Consider the following 19,540-nt stretch of genomic DNA (forward strand, 5'->3'; position numbering starts at 1 on the left):
ACCACATCAAGGCGGACATCGCCAAAGCCACGATGCACGCAGTCGACGAGTCCCTCCCCTTTCAGGTGGAGAGCGACGCATCGGATGTGGCTCTGGCCGTCACCCTTAACCAGGCGGGCAGGTCCGTGGCTTTCTTCTCCCACACCCTCCAAGCCTCCGAAATTCGGCACTTCTGTCGAAAAGGAGGCCCAAGCTATTGCGGAAGCTGTGCGACATTGGCGGCAGTACCTGGACGGCAGGAGATTCACTCTCCTCACTGACCAACTTCATGTTTATTAATAGAAAGCGGGGCAAGATTAATAACAACAAGATCTTGAGGTGGAGCATCAAACTCTCTACCCACAACTGCGAGATCTTGTATCGCCCGGGGAAGCTCAATGAGCCCCCAGATGCCCTATCATGTGCATGTACATGTGCCAGCGCACAAGTAGACCGACTTCGGGCTCTCCACAATGACCTCTGTCACCCGGGGGTCACCCAGTTCTTCCACTTTATCAAGGTTCGCAACCTGCCCTACTCCATCGAGGAGGTCAGGACTGTGACCAGGGACTGCCAAGCCTGCGCGGAGTGCAAACAGCACTTCTACCGGCCGGACAGAGCGCAGCTGGTGAAGGCCTCCCGCCCCTTTGAGCGCCTCAGCATTGACTTCAAAGGGCCCCTCCCCTCCACTGACTGCAACGTGTACTTTCTCAATATCATTGAGTACTCCCATTTCCCTTTCGCCATCCCATGCCCTGACATGACTTCTGCCGCAGTCATCAAGGCCCTACCCAGTATCTTCACCTTGTTCGGTTTCCCCACCTACATCCATAGCGCTCGGGGATCCTCCTTCATGAGCGATGAGCTGCGTTAGTTCCTGCTCAACAAAAGCATCGCCTCGAGCAGGACGACCAGCTACAACCCCTGGGGAAACGGACAGGTAGAGAGGGAGACCGCGACTGTCTGGAAGGCTGTCCTGCTAGCCCTCCGGTCTAGGAGTCTCCCGGTCTCCCGCTGGCAGGAGGTCCTCCCCGATGCGCTCCACTCCATCCTGTCGCTCCTGTGCACTGCTACCAATAAGACCCCTCACAAACGTGTGTTTGCCTTCCCTAGGAAGTCCACCTCCGGGGTCTCGCTCCCAACCTGGCTGACAGTTCCTGGGCCCATCCTCCTCCGGAAGCATGCGAGGAGCCACAAATCAGATCCTCTCATCGGAAAAGTCGTCCTCCTCCTCCGTGCGAACCCACAGTACGCCTACACGGCACACCATGACGGGCGACAGGATGCAGTCTCCCATGGGACCTGGCTCCCGCTGGTTCCCGATCCACCATCACTACCACCCCCGACCTGGTACCGTCCCCTCCCCCTCCGGTTTCCACCCCCGCCCCTGCGTTGTTGTTCCCCCCCCCCCCGCACTCCCACCAGCAACTATCACCGCAACCCTACCCCAGCATCACCCGTTCTCCCCACCGGATCCACTACTGGGTGAAGAAGGCGAGGACAACACGCTCCCGGAGTCGCAGGTACCCACATCGGCGACCACACCACAACCGGGACTGAGGCGATCGCAGCAGAGGGTCAAAATCCCCGACAGACTCGACCTGTAACGTTGCTTCACCCCCGCTGGACTCTTTTTTTTTTTAAAACAGGGGTTGAATGTGGTAAACCCCACTGGTCATACACTACGTGTATTACGGAACGGCCATTGTACTCCAGTCATTACAGTAAATCCCGGCCTGCTGGCTCCACCCTGCAGGCTCTGTATAAAAGTGTACACTCTCCTTTGCTGCCTCCATTCTGGTTCCAGCTGCAGGAAGCTTAACATCCAGCACAATAAAGCCTCAATAGTTCACCATTTTGTCTCGTAGTCATTGATGGTACATCACCGGGCCCACCTTACTATTATGTGCACTGACTGAAAACTTCATCCCTTTACTGCTAGTTCTGCTGGCAGAGTTGGAGGGGCCTGAGATTTTTCTTTTTATCAAGGCCTGTAGAAGGCCAGCTGTAAGCCTGCACTGAAGTAGGTCTGCCCTAATAGCACAAAATTCTGTTCCCATTTTGGCAAATCTCCTTGGTAAAAGCTGCAAAGCCCATTTTTAAAATTCGAATTGCCCTAAGTAAGACTGGGAATTTATTTATGGCGTGGAGCACATTTTGCCTGCTGATCACCAGCAAAGATGTGCCCGGGCCAAAGGTTTTATTTAGTCTGTGCTCACTTTTGAGCATACAAATTTTAAAATCTAGTTGAAATAGTTGTTACTGCATGCTGTTTGCTATATCAGTTGAGGATAATGCTACTTATAATGTTTAAAAACTGTTAAATGATTGCTTGAAGGAATGTCTAGTTCAGGATTGCTCAGAATTGAAGTAAATGGAGTGTTTCTGAAGTCACTGAAAGGGGCAACACAGGTGGAGAAGGTAGTCAAGAAGGCATACGGCATGCTTGCCTTCATTGGCCGGGGCATTGAATATAGAAATTGGCAAGTCATGTTGCAGCTGTATAGAACCTTAGTTAGGCCACACTTGGAGTACAATGTTCAACTCTGGTCGCCACACTGTCAGAAGGATGTGGAGACTTCAGAGAGGGTGCAGAAGAGATTTACCAGGATGTTGCCTGATATGGAGGGCATTAGATATGAGGAGAGCTTGCATAAACTTGGTTTGTTCTCACTGGAACGACGGAGGTTGAGGGGCAACCTGATAGAGGTCTACAAAATTATGAGGGGCATAGACAGAGTGGATAGTCAGAGGCTTTTCCCCAGGGTAGAGGGGTCAAAGGATTAAGGTGCGAGGGGCAAGGTTTAGAGGAGATGTACGAGGCAAGTTTTTTTTACACAGAGGGTAGTGGGTGCTTGGATGATAGTGACGTTGAAGGGCGTCTTGACAAATACATGAATAGGATGGAAAGAGGGATATGGACCCCGGAAGTGTAGAAGATTTTAGTTTAGGCGGGCAGCATGGTTGGCGCAGGCTTGGAGGGCCGAAGGGCCTGTTCTTGTGCTGTACTTTTCTTTGTTCTTTGTTTGTTCTTTGTAATGGCTGATGTGATAGTCCTCTGGAATGTAGAGGGTCTCCAGCCAGTCCCAAAAACTAGTACCTCCTCATCGCCATTGTTTTTAAATATCTATCCAATTTTCCAATAAAAGTTTCTGTGCTGCCTACTTTTACTACACTCTGTGCACCATCTATCTTAGATTTTGGCTTTGTTCCTTTTGGAATCTTAAAATATATTATTAATGCTTAGTTTACCTACTCTCCAGATCTTTCTTTACTGTTGAAACAATATCCCCATCTGGTCCTCTTCTCCAGAGTAAACAAACCCAATATCTACAACCTATTTTCATTGCTTAGTTGGTATGAAGTATGAATTAAAGCGAGGTTCCAGAGGACTGGAGAATAGCCAGTGTTGTCCTTTTGTTTAAGAAGGGTAGTTATATATATTTATATATGTGAGGTGATGCATTTTGGAAGACCAAATTCATGAGTGAATTATACAGTAAATGGCAGAACCCTTAGGAGCATTGACATACACAGGGGTCTGGACGTTCAGGTCCATAGTTCCATGAAAGTGGCAATGGAAGTGGATAAGGTGGTCAAGAAGGCATATAGCATGCTTGCCTTCATCGGCCGGGGCATTGAGTAGAAGGGTTGGCAGGTCATGTGACAGTTGTATAAACCTTTAGGCCACATTTGGAATATTGCATGCAGTTCTGGCCACCACACTACCAGAATGATGTGGATGCTTTGGAGAGAGTGCAAAGAAGGTTTATCAGGATGTTGCCTCATCTGGAGGGTGTTAGCTATAAGGAGAGGTTGAATAAACTCAGATTGTTTTCGTTGAAAGGCGGAGGCTGAGGGGAGACCTGATTGAGGTCTACAAAATTACGAGAGATATAGAAAGGGTGAATAGTTGGAAGATTTTTCCCAGGGTGGAAGGCTTGATTACAAGGGGGCATAGGTTCAAGGTGAGAGGGGGAAAGTTTTTCACACGAGGTGGTGGGGTCTGGAATGCGTTTCCAGTGGAAGCAAGCACGATAGCAACGTTAAAATGTATCTTGATGGACACATGAACTGGTGGGGAATGGAGGGATACTGATCGTTTGGGAAATAAGTAGTAGGTCTAAATAAGGAATCTGGATCGGGACAGGCTTAGTGGGTTGAAGGACATGCTCCTGTGCTGTAATGTTCTTTGCTCTTTATGTATCCAGTTGGTTCCTTTTTTCTTTATTGCCACCTAGACCAGGCTATCTTTGCTGTAGTATGACTACCAGAAATGGATGCAGTACTCCAGGTGCGGCCACTTACTGACATTTGTGCTCTATATTTCTGTCTGTGGTCCAAGGTTTAGTTGGCTTTTCTCTGTGCACAACAGTTACTTTCATGTTTGCCCAGTGAGGTCCAGCTTTAATGCATTGTCAGTTTGAAGCAGTGCTTCAGTGAACTATTTGGCCATGCCCCTAGATCTGTTTTCTAGACCCTAGAGCACTTTTGGTTGAAAGGGTCATTCTGTACACTGCACTTCCATATGGGAATGTCAGTGGTCCTAATGAGTAGCAACTTACCATTGGCCTGTATCCATGTCACTACAGTTCCATTCACTATCATCTTTAAGCCAGTTTCAGTTTCCTTCAGAGGTTTGCCTTCTAATCCATGCCTTTCGACTTTGTGAACCAACTGGGAGTTCATGGGACATTTACCAAAAAACAACCAAAATGTTAGAAATTAAAGTAAGAAAACTGATCACTGAGCTCATCTGCTATCCTATTACCCCAGTCCTTCCTTTCCTTCAGCAATCGTCTATCCTATTCTTAATTGTCGGCATGATCTCTAGTTCACTGCTGACCCAAACATGTTATTTTAAATTTTGTTGTCTAAGCTGATCCATTCCCCTTCTCACGCCCCATCACGGTGCTAATGAAATCACTGCCAATTCTGAGCATATCATTTTTTAAAGTAAATTTCAGCTCCGACGGGAAAAGCAGTGTGCTGCCCGCCAGCTCCACTGTCTGCTTTTTTTCCACCATATATTTTGAAATCTAATTTAAAAAACAAATGCTGGAGGCTGGTCCCACAATGTCAAGTTGGTGTGGCGGGCTCTGAGTGTGCACTCGTCCCCGTCAGCAGCCCTGGCCTTCAGTGGGCAGCTTTTCATAGGGCGCCCGATTGTAAGAGGGCAATATCCTCCCTCCTCCCGTGCCCCCAACCCCTGTGTGGACATAGAGCACATGGGGAAACCCCTTACCCATGCACACAGGGAACTGTCCAAGCATGACCCTCTTCTGTGTGCCCCTAGCAGTGATAATTCAGCAGGGTTCCCTTTTCACAAAGCATGTTGTAAACCCCATCGACATGACATTACGTCTGTGGTAGGGGGGTGAAATACCAACGTCGGGGAGCACGACAGTGGGGAGGCCCAATAAGTATATGGTAATTTCCCCATCACGCTTTCAGGTGTTTCAACTGATTTTTTTTTTAACTGTAAAAGTCTCCTCCATGCAGACTTGTATCAAAGCCAGATTTAGAGGACATTAGAGATTGATATATTTGGCTGAGCAGATTTGATTATTTTAAAGGTCTTGCTTATAGGCCTGATTCTTCCTTGGGAAACCTTCAAAAAAATTTCCACCTCCCTTCCTTAGTGTTATTGTTCTAATGCATTTTATGCCTTGATCTTGCAGATTCAGTGTCCAGTATGCCAATTTGTTTGGTGCTTTAAGTGCCACTCCCCTTGGCATGAAGGCTTAAACTGTAAAGACTACAGAAAGGGAGATAAGCTCTTACGTCACTGGGCCAGTGAGATTGAACATGGGCAAAGAAATGCTCAAAAATGCCCAAAATGCAAGGTGAGTTTCAAACTAGGCTGATTATCCATATGTTGTATGACCTCTGTACAGCGATTGACTGTGCCCCATGATTTTGTAAAGTGAAGGAGTGATGTCATGACCTGAGGTTTCTGCACGGTAGTGTTTTTTTTTTCAGGCCAACTGATCCAAAAGATCACAGTTTTATGTACAAATCGCATTCCGTGTAAATCAAGTTTCCATCATGGCACCGTAGAATTCCTACAATGCAGAAGCAGGCCATTCGACACATCAAATCTGCATCGACCCTCTGAAAGAGCAACCTACCTAACCTTTTCAAAACTATGGGGCAATTTAGCATGGCCAATCCACATAACCTGCACATCTTTGGACTGTGGGAGGAAACCGGAGAACCCGGAGGAAACCCACGCAGACACGGGGAGAACGTGCAAACTCCATACAGGCAGTCACCCAAGGCCGGAATTGAATCTGAGTCCCTGGTGCTGTGAGGCCACTGTGCTGCCCACTAATCCTTTGCAGTATATAAAAGTTAAAACCACAAAATAGTTGCTGATAGACCATAATGTTCTATTCCGAGGAATTTGGGGATCTGTCTACATGGACTGCAGTAGTTCAAGAAGGCAGCTTGGGATGAGAGTGATATCCTATGAGGAGTGATTGAGTAGAGCAGACACCATTTCTCTGGAGTGCAGAAGAATGGGAAATTACTTAATTGAACCGTATAAACTTCTGAGGGTCCTGGACAGGAATGATGCTGATCATTCTAGAGACAGGCTGTTTCCTGTCTCTAGAGAATCTGGCACTAAGGATCATAGTCCCACAATAAAAGTTTGTCCAATTAGAACTGAGATGAGGAGAAAGTTCTTTACTCGAGTGGTTGTGAATGTTTGGAAATGTTTACCACAGAAACAATACAAACTTTTGAGTTTGTTTTGCCATTCATTAAGATTATACATGAATGTCGACCGTAATTCAACTTTGCCATCCGATCCTCATTTCCCTCGATTCCCTTGGGAGTCCAAAAATGTCTTGATCTCATTCTTGAATGTACTCTTTGACTGAGCTTTTGTAGCCCTCTTGGGTAGAGAACTTCAAAGGCTCGCAACCTCTGAGTGAAAAAAATTCCCCTCATCTCTGTCCTACAGAGTCTACCTCTTATCCTGAGACTATGTCCACTAGCTCTCAACTCCACATCAGATAAAACAACTTCTTAGCATACACCCTCAGAATGTTATATTTAAATGTGATCACCTCTGTCTTCCAAACTTTACAGAGTGTAGCCGCATGAAAACCCCACTCATCTCCGGAATTAATCTAGTGAACTGTGTTTCACTAAGGTAAGTCCATCTTAGATAGGATACGAGATCAACATTCAAGAAGGTTGACACCATCAGGACAAGCTGTCCCATTAATCAGAACCATGTTAAACATGCATGTAAACATACATACGTATACACACACACACCCGTTCAGCACCACTAGCTTGCTCCACCAGTAAATAAGGTCATGGCAGATCTGATAGTTACTCTGATTTTACGCCAGGGAGTAGCTTGTCCCTATCTACCCTGCCCAGCCCCAATATGACTATGAACATCTCTAACAGATCTGTTCCTGGGGTTAGACTGGTAAACCTTTTCTGAACTGCTTCCAACGTATTTACATCCTTCCTCAAATAAGGAGACCAACAATACTGTGTACAGTACTCCAGATATGGACTCACTGGTGCTCTGTCTAACTGGAGCATAAGCTCCCTACTTTTGTACTCTATTTCCCTCGCAATAAAGTATGACATTCTAATTGCTGTACCTGCGTACTAGCCTTTTGCAATACATGCACTGAGACACGCAGATCCATGTGCACCACAAAGCACTGCAAATTCACCATTTCGATAATATGCCTCTTATTCTTTCTGCCAAAATGGACAATTTCATTTTCCCAGCTCCACGGCTCCCACAAGCGCCTTCTTCCCATTACCATTTCTCATCTCTACCCAAACCGTTTGCACATCCTAGTTTTCTGAACAAGTCATCCCTCTCTATTAGAACATAGAACATAGAACATAGAACATAGAACAGTACAGCACAGAACAGGCCCTTCGGCCCTCGATGTTGTGCCGAGCAATGATCACCCTACTTAAACCCACGTAACCCGTATACCCGTAACCCAACAATCCCCCCATTAACCTTACACTACGGGCAATTTAGCATGGCCAATCCACCTAACCCGCACATCTTTGGACTGTGGGAGGAAACCGGAGCACCCGGAGGAAACCCACGCACACACGGGGAGGACGTGCAGACTCCACACAGACAGTGACCCAGCTGGGAATCGAACCTGGGCCCCTGGAGCTGTGAAGCATTGATGCTAACCACCATGCTACTGTGAGGCATTAACCGTTAGTTAATACCAAAATCAACTAACACCTTTTCCTCACTTCCTGTCCTTCCAAAATGTTTTGGACCCTTTAATATTCAGTCCTATTCCTTGCCTCTACTCTTTGATTTACTACATCTTCCCAAATTTGATTCCTTGCTCCCATTACGTAGTTTAAAGCCCTGTCTACTTCCCTAGTTAGGTGGCTCTCACAGTCCTAGCGTAATTCAGGTGCAGACCGTCCTAATGATAGAGATCCCATTCTCCCCTCTATTAGTGGTAGTGCACCATGAACTGGAACCCACTACTCCCACACCAATCTTTGAACCACACATTCAGCTCCCAATCTGATTTGTCCGATGCCAATTTGGCTGAGCTAATAATCCAGAGATTATGACCATTTGAGGTGCTGCTTAATTTATTGCCAAGCTCCTCATAGGAACATAGAAAATAGGAGCAGGAGAAAGTCATTCAGCCCTTCAAGCCTGCTCCAACATTCATTATGGTCATGGCTGATTATCCAACTCAATAGCCTAATCCCGCTTTCTCCAATTGTCCTTTGATTCCCTTCGCCCAAAGTGCTATATCTAACTGCTTCTTGACACTATGCGCGAATTCCATAGGTATACTGACTATGCAAAACCTTCACCTTCGTCCTCTCCATGTCGTTGATACCTGCATGGACTACGATCATACTGACTGTGCAGAACCTCCTCCTTTGACCTGCCTATGTTGTTGATGCTTACATAGACTACGGTGAATGGGCCCTCTCCGTTGGTACCTACATGGACCATGATGAAATGGTCCTTCCTCCTCCCAATGCCAAGTTCCTTTCCAGCCCTGAGAAGATGTCCCAAAGCCTGGCACCAACCAGGCCATACAGCCATCTGGACTCTTGCTCTTTGCTGCAGAGAACAGTGTCAATCCCTCTGACTATACTGTCCTCTACTATCAATATAGTCCTTGTAACTCCCTCTACTTGAATTGCTTCCTATACCACAGTGTCATGGCCAGTTAGTTCATCCACCCTGCAGATTCCACTCTCATCAAAGCATGCTGAAAAAACCTCAAACCTGTTGGAAAATTGCAAGAACTGAGATTCCCGCTCTCGAGGCCCCCTTACCTGCCTCACTTGCAGTCACACCGTCTTGTCCCTGACCACTGACCAAATCAGAAGATCCTATTCGAAGAGGTATGACCCCCTCATGGAATAAAATGTCTAGGTAACTTCCTTATGTGCCACAATCTGCAGCTCAGCCTGCAGCTTAATAACTCTGAGCCAAATTTCCTGCAGATGTGTTTGCCCTGGATCACACCAGTGTCCAGAAGTTCCCATGTCCTGCAATCGCAGTACCATCGCTCCTCCATTTTTCTTGTATGTTAATTAATTAATAATTACTAATTAATTTATCAGTAATAAAGCCTGCACCCTCCCAATAGATTTTGGCACTGCCAGAAATCTTTATAATACCGATAAAACTTAGCTTCTAATATTGGTTACTGATTTATCTGCTTCTTTCCTGCACCAATGTAGAAATCTAATACTGAAGGCTGAAACAGAATGGAAGAAAAGTCCTCCCCACTCTGCACACTTTACTTCTTGCAGTAAACCTTACCTAAAGCACCTGTTTCCTGAACTTTGCACCAAATTTACACATTATAGCACATTCCCAAATATACTCACTCGGTCTCTGTCTCACTCAGGCCGAAGTCTCCCCTCACTGATTATGACAGTTTACTGCCACTCCCTATACCATAAATACGCAGTGCCTGCGGTGTGTAGCATCTACAAGATGGTACACAATGAGATGGCACTGATACTTGACCTTGATACTTGACCTTCAACGGCATTACCATCTCTAGGTTCTCTTGTCAACATCCTGGGGATTACCATTGACCAGAAAGTGAACTGGACCAAACATATAAATACTGTGACTACAAGAGCAGGTCAGAGGCTAGGAATCCTGTGATGAGTAACTCACATCTTGACTCTCCAAAATCTGTCCGCCACCTACAAGGCACAAGTCAGGAGTGTGATGGAATACTCTCCACCTGCCTGGATAAATGCAGCTCCAACTCGAGAAACTTAACACCATTGAGGACAAAAGAGACCACTTGATTGGCACCCCTTATACAGATATTCACTCCTACCACCACCAACAGTGGCAGCATCATATACCTTCTAAGATGTACTGCAGCAACTCGTCACAGTTCCTTAGGCAGCACCTTCCGAACCCATGACCACCACATCTAGAAGAGGGCAGCATGGGAACACCGCTACTTGGAGGTTCCCCTCCAAGGTACTTGCCATCCTGATTCGGAAATTTATCACTATTCATTCACTGTCGCCGGATCAAAACCCTGCAACTTCTAACAGCACTGTGGGTGCAGCTGCAGCCACATGGACTGCAGCAATTCAAGAAGGCAGCTCACCATTAGCTTCTCAAGGGCAATTAGGAATAAAAAGCAAATCATGGCCTAGCCAGCGATGCCCATGTCCTGTAAATTCATTTTTTAAAAATGCACTGCAGTAACTCACCAAGACTTCTTGTCAGCACCTTCCAAACCGCAAACTGTACCACCTGGAGGAACAAGGGCAGCAAGCACATAGAAAAATGACCACCTGCAGGTTCCCCTCCAAGTAACAGCCATCCTGACATGGAACCTGTATCTTTGTTTCTTCATTGTCACCATGTCAATATCTTGGAACCCCCTCCCTGGCATCACCACCTCAAGGGAAATTGGAAATGAACGACAAATGCTGGTCTTGCCAGTGGCACTGAGATCCAAAAACATATATTAAAAAGAAAGAGTACTCCAGGCGTATGTCATGATATGCAAACATGCAACCAATGAACACTAAGAATAGGACACAACCAATGGTCAGTCAGGACACTCAGAGCTGGCATCACCACAAGGGGGCATGACATAAACACCATAAAAGAGATGAGGCACTCACACCTGCCTCTTTCCACAGAGACACCTAGAGAGTTAGACAGGGTTGATCAGCAGCATTACACCCCAGCGCATGGCTTAGAGCAAGCTGGCACAGTTAGACTGAGTTACTCCAGTTAGATTAGCAGAGAGTCGAACTCATTTGAGAACTGTGTTAATAGTTCAATAAACACGTTGAACTCATTTCAGAGTCTGGAGCATCCTTTAGTTAAGACTGCATCAAGTAGCAGCCTGTGTTATCCGAAGCAGCATAACACAACAGTGTGGTCTCACCAGAGCACAGAGCTAGATTATTTTACTTATTCTATTCTCCAACTACTTTTCAATATACCCCATTTTCATTATTTCCCATTTGCTGCCATCTTTCCCACTCGCATGTGTAGTTTAGAATATTTTTCACTCTGTTTGCTCTTCAAATTTAAAGAACAAGTAAAGCATTTTTCTGAATGTGTAAAGCTTGCGCCTGTCATTGATTGCAACTGAAGTAGTCTTCCCTTTCCCCTCAAGCCCCCGCCCCATATTTACTATCTAATACAATGAGCATTTACTATCCCGAGCAATGATTTGGAGCACCCTTATTAATTTAATGAAAACTGCATTCCCTCAGTGAGCTTGCTTACTACCAGCTGTCCTTCAGCTGCTCAATTGAAACACTTTGTTTCTTTAGCAGAGCCACACAACGTGGGGATGTCACTGTATACAACAGACTTCAGTGGTATGGGGAGAGATTAATAAGTTGCTTCTCCACCTCTAATGGTTTTAATAATATGACCAAACTGACAGGTTACGTGGTTTGAGAGCTGTAGACATATAGCCTAACTCCTTAGAGGGATTTTTATGATCCTTGCTTAAAATTGTGCCCTAATGCATGCTGCTAATTTTGTTTTGCAATAAAAGATTCATATCCAGAGGACAGAAGGTTGCGATCACATGAACTGCTCGCAGTGCAACACTAACTTTTGCTATCGCTGTGGGGAGATGTATCGGCAGCTTCGTTTCTTTGGTGACCATACTTCGAACCTAAGTATTTTTGGATGCAAGTATCGCTACCTCCCTGACAGGCCACATTTACGAAGATTAATCCGGGGTTCTTTCTGCGGTAAGCTTAAGGGAAAACAAAGAAAATTTCCTTTCTGTATTTCATAGAGAAATTGTAAACTCGATCTTTTAGGTTTAGATTTTAACCTGTGAGGCAAATTTGAGAACCTGTTCCTGTATTGCCCAGTTAATCAATAGCTTTCTGATGGCAGTTCATTCTCTATGATGCCTTAATGCACGGAGCATTTGCAATAAAGTGGATGAACTAATTGCGCAGATAGATATAAATGGGTATGATATAATTGGGATAACGGAGACATGGCTGCAGGGTGAACAGGGATGGGAACTGAATGTCCCAGGGTTTTCAGTATTTAGGAAGGACAGGCGTAAAAAGAAGGTGGTGTGGTACTGCTGGTTAAAGAGGAAATTAACTCAGTACTGAGAAAGGATATTGGCTCTGAAAATGTGGAATCTGTATGGGTAGAGTTGAAATGAAATGAAATGAAAATCGCTTATTGTCACAAGTAGGCTTCAAATGAAGTTACTGTGAAAAGGCCCTAGTCGCCACATTCTGCCGCCTGTTCGGGGAGGCTGGTACAGGAACTGAACCATGCGTCTCGCCTGCCTTGGTCTGCTTTCAAAGCCAGCGATTTAGCCCTGTGCTAAACCAGCAGCATTGGAGAAATACCAAGGGACTAAAAACATTATGGGTGTCATATATAGACCTCCAAACTGCAGTGGTAAGGTTGTGAAGGGCATTAAACAAGAAATTAGAGATGCATGCAACAAGGGAAAAACGGTGATCATGGGTGATTTTAATCTTGACATAGAGTTGGCAAATTAAATTAGCCACAATGCTGTAGAGGAGGAATTCCTGGAGTGAATCCGGGATAGTTTTCTTGACCAATATGTGGAGGAACCAACTCGAGAGCAGGCCATCTTAGACTGGATACTGTGTAATGAGACAGGATTGATTGCCAATCTGGCTGTACGAGACCCCTTGGGGTTGAGTGACCATAACATGATAGAATTGTTTATCAAGATGGAGAGTGAAGTAGTTGATTCAGAGACTAGGGTGCTGAATCTTAATAAAGGGAACTATAAGGATATGAGGCGTGAGTTGGCCTTGATAGATTTGGGAGAGTTACTTTTAGGGACGACAGTTGATAGACAATGGCAAACATTCAAGGAATGCATGGAGGGACTACAGCAACTGTTCATTCTTGTCTGGCGCAAAAGCAAAGGGGGTAAGAGGGCCAATCCATGGCTTACAAAGGAAATTAGAAATAGTATTCAATACAAGGAAGGAGCATACAGATTGGCCAAGAAAAATAATAGATCTGAGGATTGGGAGCAGTTTAGAATTCAGCAAAGAAGGACAAAGGGGTTGATTAAGAAGGGGAAAGTAGAATACGAAAGGAAGCTTGCAGGGAACATAAAGACTGACACTAAGAGTTTCTACAGATACGTGAAGAGGAAGCGATTGGTAAAGAGAAATGTAGGCCCCCTACAGACAGAAACAGGGGAATGCATAATAAGGGACAAAGAAATGGCTGAGCAATTGAATACATACTTTGGTTCTGTCTTCACAAATGAGGACACAAATTAGATCCAAGAAATGTTGGAGAATGAAAGGTTTAGTGAGAGGGAAGAACTGAGGGAGATCAACATTAGTAAAGAAATGGTGCTGGGAAAACTGATGTGATTGAAGGCGAATAAATCCCCAGGGCCTGAGAATCTGCATTCCAAAGTGCTTAAGGGGGTGGCTTTGGAAATAGTGGATGCATTGGTGGTTATTTTCCGGGATTCTATAGACTCTGGAATTGTTCCTGCAGATTGAGGCGTACCTCACGTCACTCCGATATTTACAAAGGGAGGGAGAGAGAAAGCAGGGAATTATAGACCAGTAAGCCTAACATCGGTAGTGGGGAAAATGCTTGAATCCATTATCAAGGACTTTATAGCGGAACATTTAGAAAGCAGTGGTAGGATCAGTCAGAGTCAGCATGGATTTATGAAGGGAAAATCATGCTTGACAAATCTGTTGGCATTCTTTGAAGAGGTAACCAGTACAGTCGACAAGGTGGGGCCAGTCGATGTGGTATATTTGGACTTTCAGAAGGTATTTGACAAAGTCCCGCATAAGAGATTATTGTGCAAAATTAAAGCACATGGGATTGGGAGAAATGTATTGAGGTAGATAGAAAACTGATTAACAGAGAGGAAACAAAGAGTAGGGATTAATGGGTCCTTTTCAAATTGGCAGGCAGTAACTAGTGGGGTACCACAGGGATCGGTGCTGGGACCCCAGATATTCACAATATATATTAATGATTTGGATGAGGGAACAAAATGTAACATATCAAAGTTTGCAGATGATACCAAATTAGGTGGGAGGGTGAATTGTGACGAGGATGCAGGGATCCTACAGCAAGATCAGGACAGGTTGGGCGAGTGGGCAAATCAATGGCAGATGCAGTATAATTTGGATAAGTGTGAGGTTATTCACTTTGGAAGCAAAAACAGGAAGGCAGATTACTACCTAAATGGTTGTAAATTGGGAGAGGGAAAGGTGCAGCAGGACCTGGGTGTCCTTGTGCACCATTCGCTGAAGGTAAGCATGCAGGTGCAGCAGGCGGTAAAGAAGGCTAATGGTATGTTGGCCTTCATTGCAAGAGGTTTTGAGTGTAGAAGCAGGGGTGTGTTGCTGCAATTGTACAGGGCCTTGGTGAGGCCCCACTTGGAGAGTATTATGTGCAGTTTTGGTCTCCTCTGAGGAAGGATGTTCTTGTTCTTGAGGGAGTGCAGTGAAGGTTTACCAGACTGATTCCAGGGATGGCGGGACTGTCTGATTCCAGGATAAAGGAGAGATTGATTAGGTTGGGATTGTTCTCGCTGGAGTTCAGAAAAATGAGGGCGGGATCTCATGGAGACTTTAAAAATTCTAACAGGACTAGACAAGGTAGATGCAGGGAAGATGGTACCAATGATGGGTGTGTCCAGAACCAGGGGTCACAGTCTGAGGATTCAGGCTAAACCATTTCAGACAGAGATAGGAGACATTTCTTCACACAGAGTGGTGAGCCTGTTGAATTCATTACCACAGGAAGTAGTTGATGCTAAAACCTTGAATATGTTCACGAGGAGGCTGGATATCGCACTTGGGGAGAATGGGATCAAAGGCTATGGGGAGAAAGCAGGATTAGCCTATTGAGTTGGATGATCAGCCATGATTGTGATGAATGGCGGAGTAGGCTCGCAGGGCCAAAAGGCCTCCTTCTGCTCCTATGTTCTATGTATCTTATGTATTTGTACAATGCTATTGTCTAACCAATCTGTCGTACTGAATAATCTCATTGATTTGTATCTGTTTGGAGCCTTGACTGGTTCATCTTTCTCTTCTTTGGACACAATCATTATTGAACATTTTAAACAATTGACATAGTAAATATCAGTCTGTCCTTGTATGACTTATGTGGACTTTATCCTACATGGGACCGGACAAACTATGGGAAGCAGGACACCTCCACCCAGTACAACATATTGAAACTCATAACCAGTGAATACTCAGCAATGAACCATTGATGGAGGGATGCAGTTATATGGGGTGATTTTCCTCACACCAAAATTCAACACCAAGGATGCGAACAGTCGGTGAGATATTGGTGACTAGGGAGCTCTGCCTTCAGTCCTTTATCACAAATAATGGAACTTTCCCGGCTGAAGTCTGTCATTTGGCGCCCAAGGGCCTTGATGTAGGGGAGAAACAGCAGAACGATTGGGGTCCATGGCAACTTCGGTGGCAGCCATGAGCTGATTGGTCACAAAGCAGGTCGATTTTCACCCTTTCTGCCCAGTTAATGGGTGATTTTTGTGCAAAAGTGCAAAACGAGTGGAGGGTGTTGTTTCTGCCCCAGAATGGGATGTAGGTGGGTTTTCACACTCGATAAAAGCCCTGGCTCAAGTTGGAGGACACGCGTGGCAATGCACCAATGGAGAAAATAGCAAAGGGGGAAGTATCGTCGTTGTTGACGTCATTGACATCTGCCATGTTGCCTGTGGAACAGTTGATGGACTTTATCAAGGGGACCTTTCAGCAACAGAGAAAAGGGACGCAAGAGGACTGGTCCATGGCAACGAGGGAGCAGTCGGCCCTTTTTGCGAGACTCTGGATCTGGTGGAGAAGCAAGGGATGAGTATCCGAGAGGTGGAATCAGCAGTGTCGGACCATAAAGTCCGGATCGTGTCATTGGAGGCAGAGATGGCGATGCAGGAGAGAGGCCTCCAGGGTGCTGAAGGCAAAGGTGGACGACAAGGACAATTGGTCCAGGCAGCAGAATTTGCGAGAAGCTGGTCGATGAGGAGGGGTGGGGGGGGGGGGGGGGGGGGGGGGAGGGTTACATTAACACTGCAGCTAAGTTACTGTGAAAATCCCTTAGTCGTTGCATTCCGGCACACTTGTTCGGGTACATAGAGGGAGAATTCAGAATGTCTAATTCACCTAACAAGCACGTCTTTTGGGACTTGTGGGAGGAAACCGGAGAAACCCATGTAGAAACAGGGAGAACTTGAAGACTCCACACAGACAGTGACCCAAGTTGAGGATCGAACACTGATCCCTGGTGCTGTGAAGCATCAGTGCTGACTACTGTGCTACCGTGCCACCCACTCCAGACAAGGCAACTCTAGGCTGTAGCTGGGAAGGGAATCCGATCCGAATTTACCAGGACATTGGAGCTGGCCAAACCGTGGACAGGATTTAATAAGGCCAAGGCAGTGCTCTTTCAAGACAAAATCCGGTTTGGGGTGTTGTACCCGGCCAAACTTTGGGTGACCTTCAAGGGCAGTGAACATTACTTTGCGACTCCGAAGGCATCCTCCGCATCGGACAACGTCGTCAAGAAATGTGGGTTGGGGGAAGGCTGTTTCTTGGCTTTTTATGTGTATATACGAGTTTATAATTGACATGATGTTTCTTGTCTTGCCTTTGCACATGTTGGTTTTGTGTTGAGGTGGGTCGTTGGGGTGATGGTCCCGAGTGGGTCCCGAGTGTCAGTTTTGGAGCTCTGGTGGGGGGTTGCCTGGGGAGCGACATTTTGAAGGAGTAAGAAAAGCAGTTAATCAGGAAAATAAATGGAATGTTGGCATTTATAGCAAAAAGGAATTGAGCACAAAGGTGAGGAGATGCAGCAGGTAGCTAGGGTGGTTGGTGGTGGGGGGGGGAGGGGGGTGGGGGATGAAGGGGGGATGGAAAGAGGATGGGGGGGAAGGGTTGGGGAGAGGAAGGAGTATGGATGGTCGTAAAGGGAAACTGGGTGAGGGGAGGATGCTGGTGATGCAGATTACCTTCTGATTGGGATACAGAGAGGATGGATGGGGTGGCCATTTCGGGTGGGCCCAAGCTACAAGGTTGGACTGGATCTGTGCTAGGTGGAGGTGGCAGACATTAGTGCTCGTGGGGGCAGTCAGAATCCCCTGGTGAGGATAATACCATGGACGTCCGCAGTCTGACTGATGTGGTTAAATGGTCTTGGGTTTTGGTGCAGATATGGCTTCTCTTCAGCAGACACACCCTGCAGGTGAAGGACTAGACACAGTTAAGGAAGGGATTGGTAGGGCTAACGGAAGTGAAGGGAGCTTGCAATCCTGTTTAGCAAAATGTGGCATTTGTGGTGGCCAGGGAGGTGCGGGACCAGGGTGGGAGGAGTTTGTGACAGTTAGTGGGGTCCAGACAGGGGCATTGGTTGTTTTAGTTACTGTATGTGCACCCAACTGGGACAATGCAGACTTTGTTAAGAAGATGTTAGCATCCATCCCGGACTTGAATTCACATCAGCTGATTAGGGGGGGGCATGACTTGGGCCCATATGAGTGGGTTTTTCCTGAGGGTGGAGGATGTATGAGAGATATGTGGGAAGGGGCCGGCGAATCACACTCCTATGTTGGGTGTGTACAAGGTTGGGGATTTTTGGGCTGCGGTTTTCGAGATTCGGTCAGAAATAGTGGGGGTGAGGATGTTGCTGTGCTGTTTGGTGGTGACATTTGGTGTTTCAGACCTATCGGAAGTGCTGGAGAAAAGGGGGGCCGATGTGGCCTTTGCCCCTCTGATTGCCCAGCAGCGAATCTTACTACGTTGGAGGTCGGTGGTGCCACTGGGGATCTCGGCCTGGTTGGGGAATTGTATGAATTTTTAAAACTGGAGAAGAACAAGTTTGCTCGGGGGGGGGGGTTGGGGTAGTTTAGGGGAGAAAATGGGACAATGACCCCTGGGGCCCGCTCGCGCCGCCGATCCCGCCGACACCAGGGGTGGTTCAAACCACGGTGCGGAGGCCTCTTAGCGGCGGGACTTCGGCCCATCACGGGCCAGAGAATCACCGCAGGGGCCTCGCCGATCGGTGGGGCGTGATTCCCGCCCCCGCCAATTCCCGGGTGGCGGAGTATTCCGGCCACGGCGGGGGGGTCGGAGAATTTCGTCCCTGATTCCATTATTCTCTCCAAATTTGTTTCTTAGTTCATAAATTCTATTTCAATAAGTAATTTGTGTTGGAGTTTGCAACTTTGGTGTCATATTTGACCCTGAGATTAATTGATTGATTTATTGTCACACGTACCGATGTACAGTGAAAAGCATTTTTCTGCGGCCAAGGGAACGTACACAGTAGAAAAAAAGAATAATCGACAAAATACATTGACAAATAGTGATTGGTTACAGTGCTAAACAAGGGCCAAACAAAGCACATACATGAGCAAGAGCAGAATAGGGCGTCATGAATAGTGTCTTACAGGGAACAGATCAGTCCGAGGGAGAGTCGTTGAGTCTAGTCACAAATAGGTTTACATTAACACTGTAATTAAGTTACTGTGAAAATCCCCGAGTCGCCACATTCCGGCGCCTGTTCGGGTACACTGAGGGAAATTTCAGAAAGTCCAAATTACCTTACACCACATCTTTCGGGACTTGTGTGAGGAAATCGGAGCACCCGGAGGAAACCCACATAGACACGGGGAGAACATGCAGACTGCACAGACAGTGAACCAAACCGGGAATCAAACCTGGGACCCTGGCGATGTGAAGCAAAAGTGCTAACCACTGTGCTACTTTGCTGTCCACTAGTAGCTGTGGGGAAAAGCTGTTCCTATCCATGGCTGCACTAAGACCATTTTTTTTCATTAAGAACATCATCCAACTCCATCCTGCCTCAGCTCATCTGGTGCTGAAACCCTCATCTATGCCTTTATTCTTTCAAGGCTTGATTATTCCAATGCACCTCTGGCTAGCCTACCAAATTCTACCCTCCGTAAACTTGAGGTCATCGAAATCTCAGCTGCCCTTTGCACTAAACCACGTTCCCCCATTACTCCAGAGCTCG

The 19,540-nt window shown here is 46.3% G+C and overlaps 1 protein-coding gene across 1 annotated transcript in view; it reads left to right on the plus strand.

Moving 5' to 3' along the window:
- rnf217 (ring finger protein 217) overlaps positions 1-19,540 on the plus strand; it is a 133,566-nt gene that overhangs the window by 72,644 nt on the left and 41,382 nt on the right. Inside the window, exons 3-4 of the mRNA XM_038799727.1 lie at positions 5,661-5,825; positions 12,030-12,231. Of these exons, the coding sequence (XP_038655655.1) occupies positions 5,661-5,825; positions 12,030-12,231 (367 nt within the window). The remainder of the gene's footprint in view (positions 1-5,660; positions 5,826-12,029; positions 12,232-19,540) is intronic.

This window comes from Scyliorhinus canicula, chromosome 6 (assembly GCF_902713615.1).
Source record: "Scyliorhinus canicula chromosome 6, sScyCan1.1, whole genome shotgun sequence".
Lineage (NCBI taxonomy): Eukaryota > Metazoa > Chordata > Chondrichthyes > Carcharhiniformes > Scyliorhinidae > Scyliorhinus > Scyliorhinus canicula.